Below are 15,434 nucleotides of genomic sequence, written 5' to 3'. Positions count from 1 at the left end.
TTTTTAGATAGTAAATCTGCTTAAATAGCACCATTTTCCACCTTGAAATACAAATTTCCACGGGGGAGGACCCCCAAACCCCCCGCTTCAATAGGGGGGATAGATAATTATTTATGAAAAGGTATATTGCCCCCCCCTCTTTGGAAATTTAGTTGTTGCGCCCCTGCCAAAGTGTACGGATCAGAAAAAATTAATTTAATTTTTTTTATTGTACATCTCTTATTGAATCACTCATAATACACAAATGCTCACTAGAAAAAACTCAGAACGTTTCTTTCCCAAAACGTCGGGCATAAAATTGCTTTCTCCCCATCTCCTGATTTTATTCTGGCGGTATACATGTCAAACTTGTAAACAAACTACTATTTTCAAAGAAATAACTGCAGTCTATCTTGATTCAATACACGCAAGCCATTAGAAACAAAACCTTTTCAGCAGTTCAAACAAACTAATAAGGGTGGCTTACAAATTATTCAGAGGCACAAATTCAAACAAGCACTTTATTCAACATTTTAAAAATTTCACCACATAATCAAAGTTATTTCACTCTTTTCGCAAAACGGTAGATGAATAAATCTTGTCCATAATTGAAAATATGAATTTTAGACGTGTTAAATTCATAATAGTTATTTTTTAGTTTTGTATCATATAAAAAAGATTCGGTTTGACCATGGAGATTATTTAAAAAAAATGAGAACCATTATATTATGAACAAAATGTGAACAATGTAATTAAAAGGATGTTTAAATCGATATATGCGTTCAATCCTTCAATCTACCACCATATTCACACAGTAGACGATGCAACTTTCACCTTGAAAGCAACATAAACAATCGTAAACAACAACTGAATGGACTTGAGTGGAAATTAGCTGTAAATATGTTTGTAATATTACCAAATGGGTACATGGGCGTCGTAACCTATAATAAGTCAATTACTTGAGTTGAACAAATTTTGTCACTATTCCATAAGTTAGTGTTATTGTTTTAATTCTGCGGGTATCATAAAATTAAATAAGGTTAAATTTATCATGTATTATTTTGTGGTCCTTGAAAATTACTTGTATGGTTACTAGATTTGGGCCTGCACAATAAATTTCCTTTGAACCAATATGGAAATCATGGAAATAATTGTCACAATCCCATTCCATTTCCAGCCCGAAATTTTCCAGGGTCTAAATTCCATATCCTGCAAACTCTAATTATTTAAATTAATAAAAAAATAGGTTGTCTGTAAAGTTGATTTACAGACGATAGTTTAACGTGACGTCATAACAAAACATTGATGAAATTATTGCATACTTTTATGAATAAAATTGAATAATTTTAATTTTAATAATAAAAGAATAAATACTTGAAATAATACTAGTAACTAGTAATCAGATTTTTAAAATGCAAGAATAATTAACATTTATTGCCGAAATTGTTGTTGTAATAAGCAATGAAAACCACATTAACTTTTCACTTCACTTTATAAACAGTCGACAAAACAGTTCACGTGTAGATGACTTGTAATTAATTTTAAAAACTGGCGTTTAGCTATAAAGTTTAAATATAATAATGAACAAGTTTTCATATAAATAAACTGTAATCAAATATCTTATCAAATATCTCATCAATTAATTATATGAATCACCATAATTTTTTAGTCGATTGTGACATAACTAGGGATGGTGAATTTTAGTTTTTGCTAAATAGATGCTAAAATATGCTAAATTATATTTTTTCCGCTATAAAATGCTAAATCTAGACTATTCCGAGGTAAATGCGAAATCAAGGTAAAAAACGTAGATTCGTCTTCACTCTACACAATTTACTTACCGATTGTATTTCATTTCAGTTCAGTATCAAAAGAAACCATCATTTTATGGCATATTCAGCACAAGTATCTTATTGTCACGTCATTCACAACTACTATTGTTCGTAAATATTGAATGTAGAATGAACATCCGTGCCTCGCGATTGTAAACAAAGCAAAGAACAACAAGCTGGAAGATTGTCCGTCATCTTGCAGAGTACAAGTTTTTAGGCCACCATATTGCGACATCTCTGCTTCGTTGCGCTAACAATTGTAAGTCCCATTTTCTGGCTGTGTTTCACGTGAAAGCCGCGTTCTTGTGTAGTCTGTGGAATGTTGCGTGTTTACAAATACGTGCATACTCGCGAATGTGTTGTATACTGTTATTTCTCGTGGTAAAAATGGGACGAAACGTCATTTCCATTCGCAATCGCATAAATGTTATAGGAAAGTGATACAAATATTTTTATTGCGCAATTTTAATTTATGTAATCGCCATCTGGAATGGAAAAAAAAATATTTACTTGAAAAGCACATTAAATCTGAGGGACATCAGACTGCAAAAAAAAAAAGATTCACCGAGAAGTCGGTTGAAGAAAAAAAGTCTGTAAAACGGCAAGCAACAGTTTCTTTTTTAAAAATATACTTTTCTTCAGTAATGTAAAATGAGAGAATTGGCAAAATTGTGTTTTTTAAATGCTACAAAATGCTAAATGTCATTATTTTAAATGCTATAAATCACCATCTCTAAACATAACCTATTATTACTGCACTCGCTGACAGCGTAACGGAACAATGATCGTAACGGGACACAGCGTAACGGAACAATGTGCGTAACGGGACACTTTTTTGTGCGTGCAGCCAGCGTTCATCAATTTATTAGACGTCACGTCAGAAAAAAAAAAAAGATAGCCAAACTAAAACCTTTGTCTCCAGACGAACATTACAACTAGAGGTGACAGCGGGCTTATAGGTAATGTGGGTGCTCACTTGGTGGCCGCCTCCACGCCCGAAGCGTCGGCCAGGTGGGACCACTCGAGCTGCTTGGACTGCGGCACCGGGAGGGACGGGGGCACCACGGCGGGACGGGGCGGCCCGTGACCCTGCGAGCAGCGGGCACCACCCCCGTCAACAAACACCACACAGCTACTTCATTATTATCAAAAGCAAAACCTAAGAGAAAAATTCAAGTCCAAAAAGAACAAAATTATGTAAAAAAAAAAAAAAAAGCAGCATTTTACTAGTCAAGACTTATCTATTTTTAATTTTGATATTTTGTCTTCATAACTTATTTTTAGTGTTTATTGTTAAACATTGTTTTAGAAACACATTATCAAGAGACAATAATTTTTATATTTATTATGTTTGGCAGTAGTTAAGTTTATACATATGTAAATACGTAACCATTTTGACTTTCATTTTAACTATTAAGAAAATAATAACAGATGTCACTCAATGCACATCAGTAACAAGAACCTGTTAAGGATTCTGTATACAATGGTAAAGTTTGGTTTTCAAATTTTTTCTGCACGAACTGATGAATAAATGCGAAAGGGGGGGGCTCACGTTCATGAAGAGCTGGCTGAGAGGCGGCAGCTTCTCGGGGAAGTGCACGTTGCGCAGGAACTGTATCTGCTCGGGCTTGTCGGCGCACGGCCGCGCCGCCGCGAACCCCGGCGGGTCCCCGGGAGCCTCGGGGGCCGAGCCCCCCTCAGCGGCCGGCCGCTTCTCGCCCGGGGACGCCAGCACGGCCACGGCGGCGGCCTGCCAGCCCCCGGGCGACACCAGCGGGTAGTTCAGCGCCCACGGGTTGAACGGCAGCGGCGGAGGGGGCGGCGGGGGCGGCGGCGGGCGGCAGTAGTACACGGGGGGGAACGGGTACACGCAGGGGGGGAAGGGCGCCGGGGGCAGGCGGAAGGGGGGCGGGGGGGCCACCCCGGGGGCCAGCAGCGGAGGGGGCAGGTTGATGTACGACTCGGCCAGGTAGCGCCGGGGGACGAACTCCGGGGCCAGAGGGTTCAGGACGTAGGTCTTCTTCAGCTCCACGCCGTCCAGCTGGCTCCTCAGGTAGAGCCACGTGATGCCGAACAGGCTCTTGTTCTGGTCGCAGATCTCGATGAAGCGCTCCCACACCTTCCTGGCGAAGCCAATGCAAAAGAAAACATTTAGAACATTTAGCAGCTAAAAGAAATGAAACAGAGTTCAAAAGGTGCAAGTGACGGTAGGGATGTGCCAATTCATTCAAAGACTGATTACAATTCAAACTGCAGGTTCAGGAAAATACCGTGTTTTATCGCATAATCGTCTCACATTTTATACTAAAATCAAGTCTGAAAAGTAGGGGTGTTATTTTTATGCAAAAAAGGCATTTTTTTTGGTGAAGTTATTCATAAAAACAAAAAAACCTATCTATGGAAAGTATGTTTATTCAATAAGTACAGTATACAAATGCACGCCAAACAATTTAAACTAACAAGTCATGAAAAAAAAAAAACATTTCGTTCAACTTTAAATAGACAAACAAAACAAACATGAGCTGGAACTAACGCATAACTATCATCGTAGCACATGCTTACCACGAAAGAGAGTGGGCTATCAAATTTAGTTAACTGGACACTAGACAGAGTGCGTGCGTTGCATGCAATCAGCAAGCTATCGATACAGATATTCGACTATGTGCGCGCGCTCTACATGTAAATCAACATAACCAAACATGAATGATGCCAACTAGAGCTGGCTGCATTTTTATAAGCGGTACACAGGAATGATGAAGAAGTACAGATAAAGGTTATAAATTTTGAAAATGTCTTTAAAAGAAAATTTACAGATCAGACAACTTCGTATTTCTGTTAATTAAATAAGTGGTAATATCCAAATGAATATTAGATTTAAACTTTAAAATACATAGTTTTATATGGGAAAACTACCTACCAAAGCGCATGGATCTAACCGCAGGACCAAAACCAGCATGCAATGTTCCTGCAAGAATTTATTTTCTCCAAATTTTGACGCCCTAAAATAACGGTGCTACAATGATGCGATTAAAAACAGTATTTCCAGTCCAAATATTGATTTATTGCTGAAACAAGTAAATACAGCTAAAAATTGGTGTAATTGAACTCAATTTTTTTAAAATACATTTATTTATTTTATTTTATTTATTTATTTGATTTGTTACATGCCACACCAACAGCACAAGGCTCCAACGGTGGGCACAACATGTAAGACATGTAAAAAAAACAAATACAGTAACAGAACAAAAATAAGAACAAAACAATAAATTATAAGAACAACAAATAGTAGGACAAAAACAAAGACAAGACAACATAACATACAAATATCCATATGAGTGCTTAACTTCTGAAAAGTACTTAAAATAACAAAAATGTTTCATGAGAGTAATAAATGTATAAGTACAGAACATATAATATTATGTGGATAAATACAGTTGGTATCCTTAGATTAATACATCTGGTATTAAATAATTTAGGTAATAACATTAGAGCATAAAGATAATTAATCTTTGGATGCCGAAAGAATAATTTTTTTAACAAGTTTTTTCTCTCTGGTAGGTTGTAGTAAATATTAAGTACATATTCATACCGCACATTAAAGTTCAACAAAAGATAAATGGGCAAAAGGAGAAATTGAACAATTATTGCCCTGTGAAACAGTTCATGTTTGGTTTAATGTGTATATTTCTGGAAAAGAAAGGTAAAATTTGGGTAGGTACATAATGGGTAGAGTCCCGGAAAATTCGCAAATGAGAAATAACCGCGATAAAATGCGAAATGACTCAATAAATGCGATAAAATGCTAAATAAGAGTTTTTCTGCGATAAATGCTAATACAGTGGAACCTCATAATTACGAGTACGGGATACTACGAGACCTTCGAAGTTACGACAGTTTTGTAATGCACCGTCGATTGGACTACGTAAATCATGCTAAATTAAAATGGCTAGAGTGATTTAAAAGGCATCTTCAAACAAGGAAAAACGCCTGCTGTTAGGAAAAAAAACATTCACGTAGTATTAACACGGACTGATAAGCGCCTTTGTGTGTGTTGCTGGGTCTGAGGGTGTGTGCGTGCATGCGTGTGTCTGTGACTTCCTCCCCCTCTCTACAAATGAACAAAGAAGATGGCAGATGCCCTTCCCTTCCCCTCCTCTTTCCAACCCTCCGGTGTTTTCCTTTCTTCTCACCACTTACCTCCCCTCCCTGAACAAGCTAGGCGACGGTCACAGCTTTTTTTTTTTCGCTGCATCTCGGAGCACGGTCATGAGTGTGACCATTTCATTCGCGATTAAAACAAAAACTGTTGCAGATACAAAAAAAATCACAGATACATTTTATATTAGAAATTTAATTTGCTACAACTTTTATTCTATGCGTTTTTTTACTACGAGGTACCGTTTCCGAGATGTTGTGCGACATTAAGACATTCTGGGAATGTTCTGGATTTTAAATTTGACTTAAATCTTATATATTTGGTTATTAGGAGTACTCGTAGTTATGAGGATTTTTCTCGCCATGGTCAGCTCTCGTAGTAGCGAGGTTCCACTGTACTGCCGTGAATGCACGAAAATCCTGCGGATGGTCCGGCGGTAGCCAGCCAGTGTGTGTAGGTGTGTTTGTAAAGCCTGCCCCACACGACACCCATTTCCTTAGCAGTTTTCATGTAATTTTTATGCTAGCGCGCCTGCTCCCGTGTGGGTAACATTTCAGCACCCTTCCAAGGGGTCTGGCTCTGGGTATAAAAGTTTTCATAACAGAAGTCTTAGCCAAAACCGTAATAGAACGTGTTCTATTTTTCTGCTATACCCACGAGCTGGAGCCGTCAAGATGGCGGACCCACGTGTTGCAATATAACCCCGTATATAGTCTGTATCGTCAACATTAAGGGACGTAACAAATGTAATGGTATGCCAAATGAAACTTTATAATAGTAAAACTACTATGGAATATATTTGTTAAGCTGAAATTGCCACAGAAAGAAGTAATCGAAAATTTTAAAATACGTTATGAAAATACGTTGCAATTTATATTACCCATTATCTCCTATCACATCCGTAGAAGTTGCGGTAGCGTAGTGGCGAAGGGCACGATGGCAGAGGTAGAAAGGTGACTTTTGAATGTGGTTCGAATCCTCATCAATCCTATTTTTTTTTTAGTTTTTTTTAAATAACAGATAATTAAATTGTACATACTGTGCTTTCTGCAAATATAAATTATTAGAATTAATTTATGATATAATATTATTAACTACATTTAGGTGTCTCAGTCCATTGATTTTATTCATAGTACTACGTACCTAGATTTATTTTTACTTTTAAAAAAGTAAAGTAAAATCACATGTTCACAAATAATTTAAACCAAAAGTTAATTTTATAATTAAAACGCCAACGTTTATTAAGAAACGAGTGTCCATAAATTAAATAATGAATAAACTGATACTTCATAGCGACACACCTGTGAGGGCAAAAAAAAAACATGCAAAATGTTTTTCTTCACCGAAGATTTAAATTTATTACGCGGTATGTGCGTGTTTATTTGTCTCACTGGGTTACAAAAAATATTAGTTACAATTCCTCTAATTATGTAGTTAAATATATAAGTAATCAATAAATCTTATATATAACATATATGAATCGGTAGCATTTTTTTACTATTACAATGAAATTAGCTTGATTAACTGTATAATTAAATTAAAATTAGAATTTAAACCGTACATAAACTACATTTAGTAAACCCAATGTCCCTTGTATCATTTAAATTTATATATTTTTAGATTTTGAAATTAACCTACAACTTAAAAATATATTTGTAATTCCAAAATTGCTCTTAATTTGTTTTTAAATACTAAACCAATTTTGTTATTTATTTGCAAATGAAAAATATAAGATAAAATATCAAATAATATTTCCGCAAGTTACATAATTTTTAACACAAACAGGTGTTTTTTTTTTTCAGTATTTTGATAAGTTGACTACGACAGGTTTATCCTCCCCTGATATGTTTGCTTTGGTCGGCAACTGCGTTGGCTGGTTTTCTGTTAGCATTCTAGGTATCGTGTGTATGGAGTTAAGAAATCTTTCTGCGGTTCTGCTATACAAATTTTTATGAAAATTTTTATACCCATGGGTATAACAGAAGTTATAGCAGAAAATGGGCATCGTGTGGGGTGGGCTTAAGCGATAAGAATGTAGGAGAGAGAGAGGGAACAAGCAAGCCGAGTCGGCCCAGTCAGCAGGTGTGTTTGTGTGCGTAAGAGATTATTAGAAAGAGGAGGAGAGAGAGAGATAGTGTGAGCCCAGCTTTCGTGTGCGTGTGTGTGAGAGCAAGAGGAAGTCGCCAAGGTCAACTGGTACAGTCGGTTCACACCAGCAATACCCCTCACGTGTCTCATAGGGAAAGGTTATACGGGTAGTTCCGGTGCAGAGTTTTCTTTGCAAATTGTGTTCCACAAGTTAAACGTGGTGTATCCCTAAAACATGTCACACATCTAAATATAAGAATACCTACTGATAAATGTTAGATAAACAGTATCCAGGTAAATAACATTTTAATTAGTTGAAAAATAATTAATCATGTTTTTTGAATTTTTTTATATATATTTTTTTTCAAAATGCTACAAAATGCTATATTTCACTTTTTAAAATGCTACAAAATGCTAAATTTCATTTTTAAAATGCTAAATTATACATTTTAAAATGCTAATTTTCCGGGGCTCTAATAATGGGTTATTGCAGCAACGTAAGAATCAACTCATGGAACATGACAAATAATTACAAAAATCTTTATCTGAATGAATGGATATTCTTTTCCCTTTGTTTTCCACAAGTTCCCGGTTCTGCCGCTGGCGAGTCGAGACACCACCCCGAGCGCGGAAGGGGACAGGGAGGAGGAGGTTACGTGCCGACATCTGCCGATGGAGCAGAGCGCGACGGGGTCGCCCACCACGGCCACCAGGCTCTGGGCCCTCGTGATGGCCGTGTTCAGCAGCTTCGAGTTGGACAGGAAGCCGTAGTCCATCTCGTCGCCGCCCGCGCCGGGCTTGGTCCCCGAGTGGCAGGTGCGCCTGGTCCGCACCGTGCTCAGGAAGATGGCGCGGAACTGCTTCCCTGCGCCGGGCACCGTCACGCCGTCAATGACAACCCCCCCGGCGGCGAACAATCCAGTACTCACTCAAGAACTACAGTAGAGTCCCGCTAATCCGAACTAATTGGGACCGAACCCTGTTCGGATTAGGCGGGATTTTCTTATATAATGCCATTTATGGTCTTTATGAGGCGTGGGCTATTTAACATCTGATGTGTCAAATATTAAAGATCAGACACAAAAACCAACCTTTATTATTTAGCGTATTTAGCATAATATAAATACGTAAATATTTAAGTACTATGTACGTAATCATATATTTTTTTTCTTTTTAGTTGAAGGAGAAATAGATAAATCATAATTTTCTTGTGTACATATTAATAAGCATATGACATTACTTGAAAAAAGAACTTGTTTTTCTTTGCTTTTCAAGGTTCATAATTGTTATAAAAATATTTCTTTTTTCGTCCTAGCCCTGTTCGGATTAGGCGGATTTTCGGATTAGCGGGACTTTACTGTACTGTATTTACCCTAAAATAATGCTGTGATTTTTTTCACCAAAACTGCTGGATATAAAGTTGGGGGTAGCGTTATAATCGCAAGTTCGCAACATTTTATTGAAATTCGTATTAAGAAACATTTTATTTGGTCTTATCGTTGCTGTTACATAATTAATTTTATTGATAAATAAACTAAAATGATAAAAAAAAAATGGAAATCTCCCATTCCAAAAAACGACACAGCCTTAACGGAAGAAGCTGTAAAACCTGCCCCCCCCCCCCCCCCCCCCCCTCCCGCACGCCAGATGTCAGTCAGTACCTTGCACGTTGAGGACTCGCTCGACCGAGATGCCGCCCATGCGCCTCTTGCGCAGCTCCGAGCGGATCCGGAACACCTGGTCCGAGTACGGCGTCATGATGCCGATGCTCTGGTCGTCCAGCTTGCCCCACACCGGGGGCCAGCGCTTCCTGAGCTCGCACACGCGCTCCACCACCTCGTACACCTGCCGAGACGGGACTACCGCGATTCTGTGGCCGTTCTGCACAGCGAATGTTGCCCGGTGGGCGGCACACACGGATGAAAGGGACCACATTTAAGCTTGCTAACAGTGTTTTAAAATGTGTACTGTTTGTGTGAAATTCCACACACCTCGTTGGTGTATTATTATCAAAACATAACGTGCTACTTTATGATAGTTAAAATTTACTAGGACAGTATTTGAGCTATCAGAATTCTCGAAAATTTACACGGAAACTGTGTATTTTTACATCAATGTTGAGCTTCGAAAATATCAACTTATATTTGATGTAATCTAATAAGTATCACAGGATGCAGTATTATATTTTTTTTCGAGCCGGCGGGCCACGGACCATCGTTTGTGGCCGTAGTGCGTTCCAGCTGTTCTGAACACTTCTTAACCGTGTGTTGAATGTTTCCTTTCGGTCAATTAAATGTGATGAAATGAGTCCTGAGCCGTATCCACATTTTCTCGAATCCACATCTTAAAAGAGTGCTTGCATCCGAGTCTAGATCTCAGAATTCAGGAATAAAAGAAATATTTGACAAAAAACATAAGAAAATATTGAAGAAACATTCAACCCGTTAAATTTTAACAATTAAAATAAAATAAATTTTACATTTTCAGGAAAGAAACTATTTCTTTTTGTATCAAAAATGTTCGCTGAAGTGCTAAACAAACATTCGCAAAGTACTGGAACAAAGATTTGATGGAATTTGAGGATACCATCAAATCTTTAGTACTCTCAATCTTTAATGTTTGAGAAAAAAAATTTAAGAAAACTATTTCAGAAAGAAAAATTTATAAATTAAATCACTAGCACCAGTGTGGTTGACAAAGTCTATTTTATTCTTCTCTACAGACTACTTGTTTGAGCATATTTTTATAGGAATGACTGATGAAAGTTAAAATTTTATAATCCGGATAAGTTTAAATGCACTACAGAGATTCGTAAATTACCAACACTACTGAAATTCTCTGAAGGAACAATAACAAAAACACTGGAGAAAGTTATTGAAAATGAAACAAAATTGCAAAAAATTTAATTGATTATCAGAGATAAAGATGATTTTTAAAAGGCAGAAAATGACTTCACATAAACTACACGAACCTTTACTTGAGTATTAGTTAAACTTGAGAATTCCTTATTGAAAATTAAATGAAATTGTATGAAAGTAAACATGTAGTTTCCTGCCTGAGGCAGGGTCTGCATGGATGGAACGAAGCTGACGCTCACAGGAGCCGGCTGCCTTACCTGAGGGTCCTTCTGGCCAGCCTAAAGGATGCACATGGCGAGATGAGATGGAGTGTGAAGCAGCGACGGAATGAATTGATGGTGAAACTGGAGTACCCTGAGAAAACCCCCTGGCCAATGCAACGTCCGCCACGTTTCCCGCATGCGAAAAAATTTCTGGTTTGAACCCAATGCGAAATGAACCCAGATTGCCTTGGTGGAAGACGAGTAATCTTCACACTCGGATCTGTAGTACTCAAAAAAATATTCGATATCCATGACTAATTTGATAATCGTTATTCATGAATAGGGGCAGGCATTTTTCGCGGAAAAAAAAAACCGAACGCCTATCAAACTGCAACAAGGTATATCCACACCAGCAGTTTCTGGCTTGTGACTGACAGCTGTCTGCGAGAGAAGTAGTTGCCTTATTTGACTGAGCCACTTAGAGAACATTTGCTTTTGCACAGAATTACTGTGATTGGTGTTGTAATAATTGACATGTAGCTGAAAAAACTCATCCAATCACGAAAACACAGACGATGCTACAGTATTTTTACTTTCAGCCAGCTTTGAAATTTTTTTTGGCAAAAAGTACATAATTTGATAATCGATTCTGCATTTAAATTGAAATTTTTTTCAAATCATTTGTTACCAAAAGACAGGCCTACATCATGTCAAAAGACACATTCAAAAAAAAAAATTATCAAAAAAAATGTAACGTGTACTAGACTAAGATGATTTATTAAGATATTTTGATTTGTACTGCAACATTATTCACATATTGTTTCATATTCAACAAAAAAATCAATGGTTATAAATTTTAATTATTAATAATATTCTATTTTATGTATGTAACAAGATTTAAAAAAAAAACCCTTTCAAAATGAAAAGTTACTGGTTTACGAAAATGCATTGCCAGGTTTTTTTTTTTTTTAATTTACTTTATTTTACACCTCTTATTATTGGTTCCATATATATTATTCTCTTTTTTTTTTATTTTACAGTATGTTGAATAGAATTTTTTTTGGACTCCTGTGAGATGTGAAAAAAAAAAACTGTAATTTTAAATTTGATTACAAAAATATTCAGTATTCATGAATATTGTGGTGTTCTGTTCCAAATTTTATTTGAATGGAAGCATACTGAACACTTAGCCAACTTCTCACTGACAACGAACGCTCATAGTGAATCACGGGCGAACATGAGCACGGGCCCGACGCACCTCCGCGTTGTTGTAGAACGCCGTGGAGTTGACGTCCTGCACGTCCTCGCCCCGCGCCGTGAAGAACGTCAGGGGGTAGAACTTCTCGTGGCGGGGCTGGTTGCCGCTGCTCACCAGCTTCTGGTCGTAGAACAGCTCCGACGTGAACTGCGGAGCAACAGGACAACGAACTATGTACGCATCTAACTGAGCTCGGGAGGGGGGGGGGCAGCCGAAAGGAAAAGCGGGGATCGAGGTGACACATACCCATCCAGATATTTCGAATTAAATTGAAGTCTGGGCGTTAACAGACATGACCAACATTCTAAAGGACTGGAACCCACACTGAAGTTAATACGTGGTTACAAAATTAAGGAGAAGCTGTTTTTTTTTTTTCCTTCACACCCTTCCCACCTCAAAGAACATCTATACCCTATACTTAAGATAGAAACCTTAAAAAAATTGTTTTTTCAATATGGCATCAAATTTTATTTTTCAAATTTCAACACTTTAAATCAACAATTTTCGTTTGACTAATCAAATGAATTCCAAAAAATTGTAACAATGCTCCAGTAATCACAACACTCCACTAATTGGTGAAAACCCCATTAATTGTACGATATCCCACTAATTGGAAGATACCTCACTAATCATGCAATCATCTTCAATTTAGGTGATTCCCAACTAATCAGGCTAGTTTAATTAATAAATTATTTGATTTACTAGGAGTTTTAGGATCTTGGTTAATCTATTAGGATTTTGCTTAGTTTATGTTTTTATCGGTTATGTACCCATTATAATGAACACAATTCAATTACTGCACTATATTTAAATCAACGTTAGTGAAAACTTTAGTTCCTAAATTAATGAATGTAGATTTTTCACATTTACAGCAACAATTTGTAACATGTCCTATTAAAACCGTATTTTACAAGTATCATGCATTTCTACACGATTCTATAATTTAAATAAGGTTTTCAAAAGTTTTCAACCTATTAATAATTCAATAATATAAATACAATTTTGTCGCAGTGAAAAATATATAAAGTTTATGTATGTATCACATCTTAATTTTTTAAATTTATTTTTTAAAACATATAGTTAAATATATTACAGTGTTCAAAGTTTAATGTCAAACCGAACCAGTTAATTAATTTTTGGGTTGTCACAAATACTTAATGAAATATAGAGCTCAATATATTTAAGCAATTAATTAATTAATTTCAATAATTGTAAGTAAATAATAATCATTTTTTTGTATGTAGTATGTACATATGTAAAAAACACCCAACAGGTATTTTTATCTGAGTTTAAAAAATCAGGAGTAGTTTGACAAGCATTATCATAAAAAAATGGACTCTGATGGAATCATAATAAAAATCGAAGAATTAAATCCCAAATATCATAATCGCTTTAGTGTATTTTTGGTAATCGACCCAACATACACTGAACACAACCAAAACACAACAAACCTGGATGATCGCATCGTGAGCTCTGTAGTTCTCACACAGCAGGATCTTGCACGGGAACGTCGAGGGATAGTGGTCGTACAACCTCTCCAGAAGGGACACGTGGAGATTTCGCTCCTTCGCGAACTGAGAAAACAGCTCCGGGCTCAACTGCAAGCAAATGAAAAAGAAAATAACATCACTTCTGGAGAAAACTTCACATCATTCAAAACTAGGGGAGCAGCAACTCGAACGTGAATTCATTCTTAATGGCCACTATATCAATATCTGCAATATCATCAAGAAGAGCTAAGACTACTGATATTACTTTACCTGCATGTGATCACCAGCGAGCACTATCCTAGTGTCGTCATTGGCCAGCGCTAGAGGCATGATGGCTTCGCACTCCATGGCCTGTGCCGCCTCATCCAGCAGAATGTGCGTGAAGTGTCCTGCAACAGTGTCGCAACATGCGTACAACGACACTCCAGAATCGATGGCAATGGGTATAATACAGTACATTGCAAAGTAATGGGATTTGAACAAACGTGATAAAAAAAAATTAAACTAATACGGTAAACAGTGAAATGTCTTTAACCTGGCACTTTATGGTTCTTAACATTCTATAACCTGGAAACAATCGAGCTACTTCTGTTCAGATATTTTCGGATGGACTTCTCTAGATGTGCTAACAACCTGATTGGGTGCGTACCAGACACTGAAAATTTTAATTTACGCAAGCTGAGAGTGGACTGCACGTACCTTTCGGAAGACCGAGAGAAGACAGGTACATGGATATGCTCAGGGTCACCACTATGATGCGGTGCTTCAACACGTCCTCCAAGGTCGGCACACAGAACGTCCTCATCCCACCGACTACTTCGATCAGGCAATACTAAAAATGTTTTAAAAAAAAAAGTGTGTGTAAGGATTTACCAACCATTTACATTTTTAAAATTCACGTAAAATAATAACAAGCACTTCTCACACAACATTTAACAGACTATGAAGGCTCTCGTTAAACAATAACACTGTACAATATCTGTTTACAATATATTTTGTAAGTTTTTTAGTAACAACGAGTCAAGTTATCAAATCAGTGGTGGACTTAAAACTTGTAAAACCAACATTTTTGGTTATTTTGCAACCACCATAACGGAAAGATTTAAACAACTGATTTAAAGATTCCAAAGTCTTTGAGGTTAAATACATGCAAGAATCAGGGAAGAAAAAAAAAATATTTTTTTTTAGATTGTCTCCACAAAATGATGTATGTATTTTTTAAAAAAAAATAATTTTGGTACTCATTAATAAAAGTTCTTTATATTGAACTGTAGTTAAATTTAAAAATCTTATAGAGATCAGAAAATATGAATTTTAATGTAAGAATAACTATGTATTAAGACTACAGTGTACATAAAATGAATCATCTATAAGAATAAGAAAAATCTATGAAATGCTGGAATATGAAAAATTAAAAGGCTTAAAAAAAATCAATGATGAAAAATTGAAAACAAAATTTCAACATGTTATGTAAAACTCTGCCTTAGGAAGTGGTTTCGTAAACCATTATCTACAGAACATCTCAGAACTCGATGTCAAGCCTAGGAAAGTCGGTAGGCCAATTAATTAC

At 36.6% G+C, this 15,434-nt stretch overlaps 1 protein-coding gene across 1 annotated transcript in view; it reads right to left on the bottom strand.

Annotated features, from left to right (window-relative positions):
• Positions 1-15,434, bottom strand: part of LOC134538284 (probable helicase with zinc finger domain) — a 53,322-nt gene that overhangs the window by 14,696 nt on the left and 23,192 nt on the right. Inside the window, exons 10-17 of the mRNA XM_063379457.1 lie at positions 14,564-14,696; positions 14,135-14,253; positions 13,826-13,972; positions 12,375-12,521; positions 9,717-9,900; positions 8,716-8,920; positions 3,364-3,934; positions 2,788-2,900 (exon numbers count right to left, since the gene is read on the bottom strand). Coding sequence (XP_063235527.1) covers positions 2,788-2,900; positions 3,364-3,934; positions 8,716-8,920; positions 9,717-9,900; positions 12,375-12,521; positions 13,826-13,972; positions 14,135-14,253; positions 14,564-14,696 — 1,619 coding nt within the window. The remainder of the gene's footprint in view (positions 1-2,787; positions 2,901-3,363; positions 3,935-8,715; positions 8,921-9,716; positions 9,901-12,374; positions 12,522-13,825; positions 13,973-14,134; positions 14,254-14,563; positions 14,697-15,434) is intronic.

This window comes from Bacillus rossius, chromosome 13 (genome assembly GCF_032445375.1).
Source record: "Bacillus rossius redtenbacheri isolate Brsri chromosome 13, Brsri_v3, whole genome shotgun sequence".
NCBI classification, from domain to species: domain Eukaryota; kingdom Metazoa; phylum Arthropoda; class Insecta; order Phasmatodea; family Bacillidae; genus Bacillus; species Bacillus rossius.
This window is presented reverse-complemented; position numbering and strand designations above follow the sequence as displayed.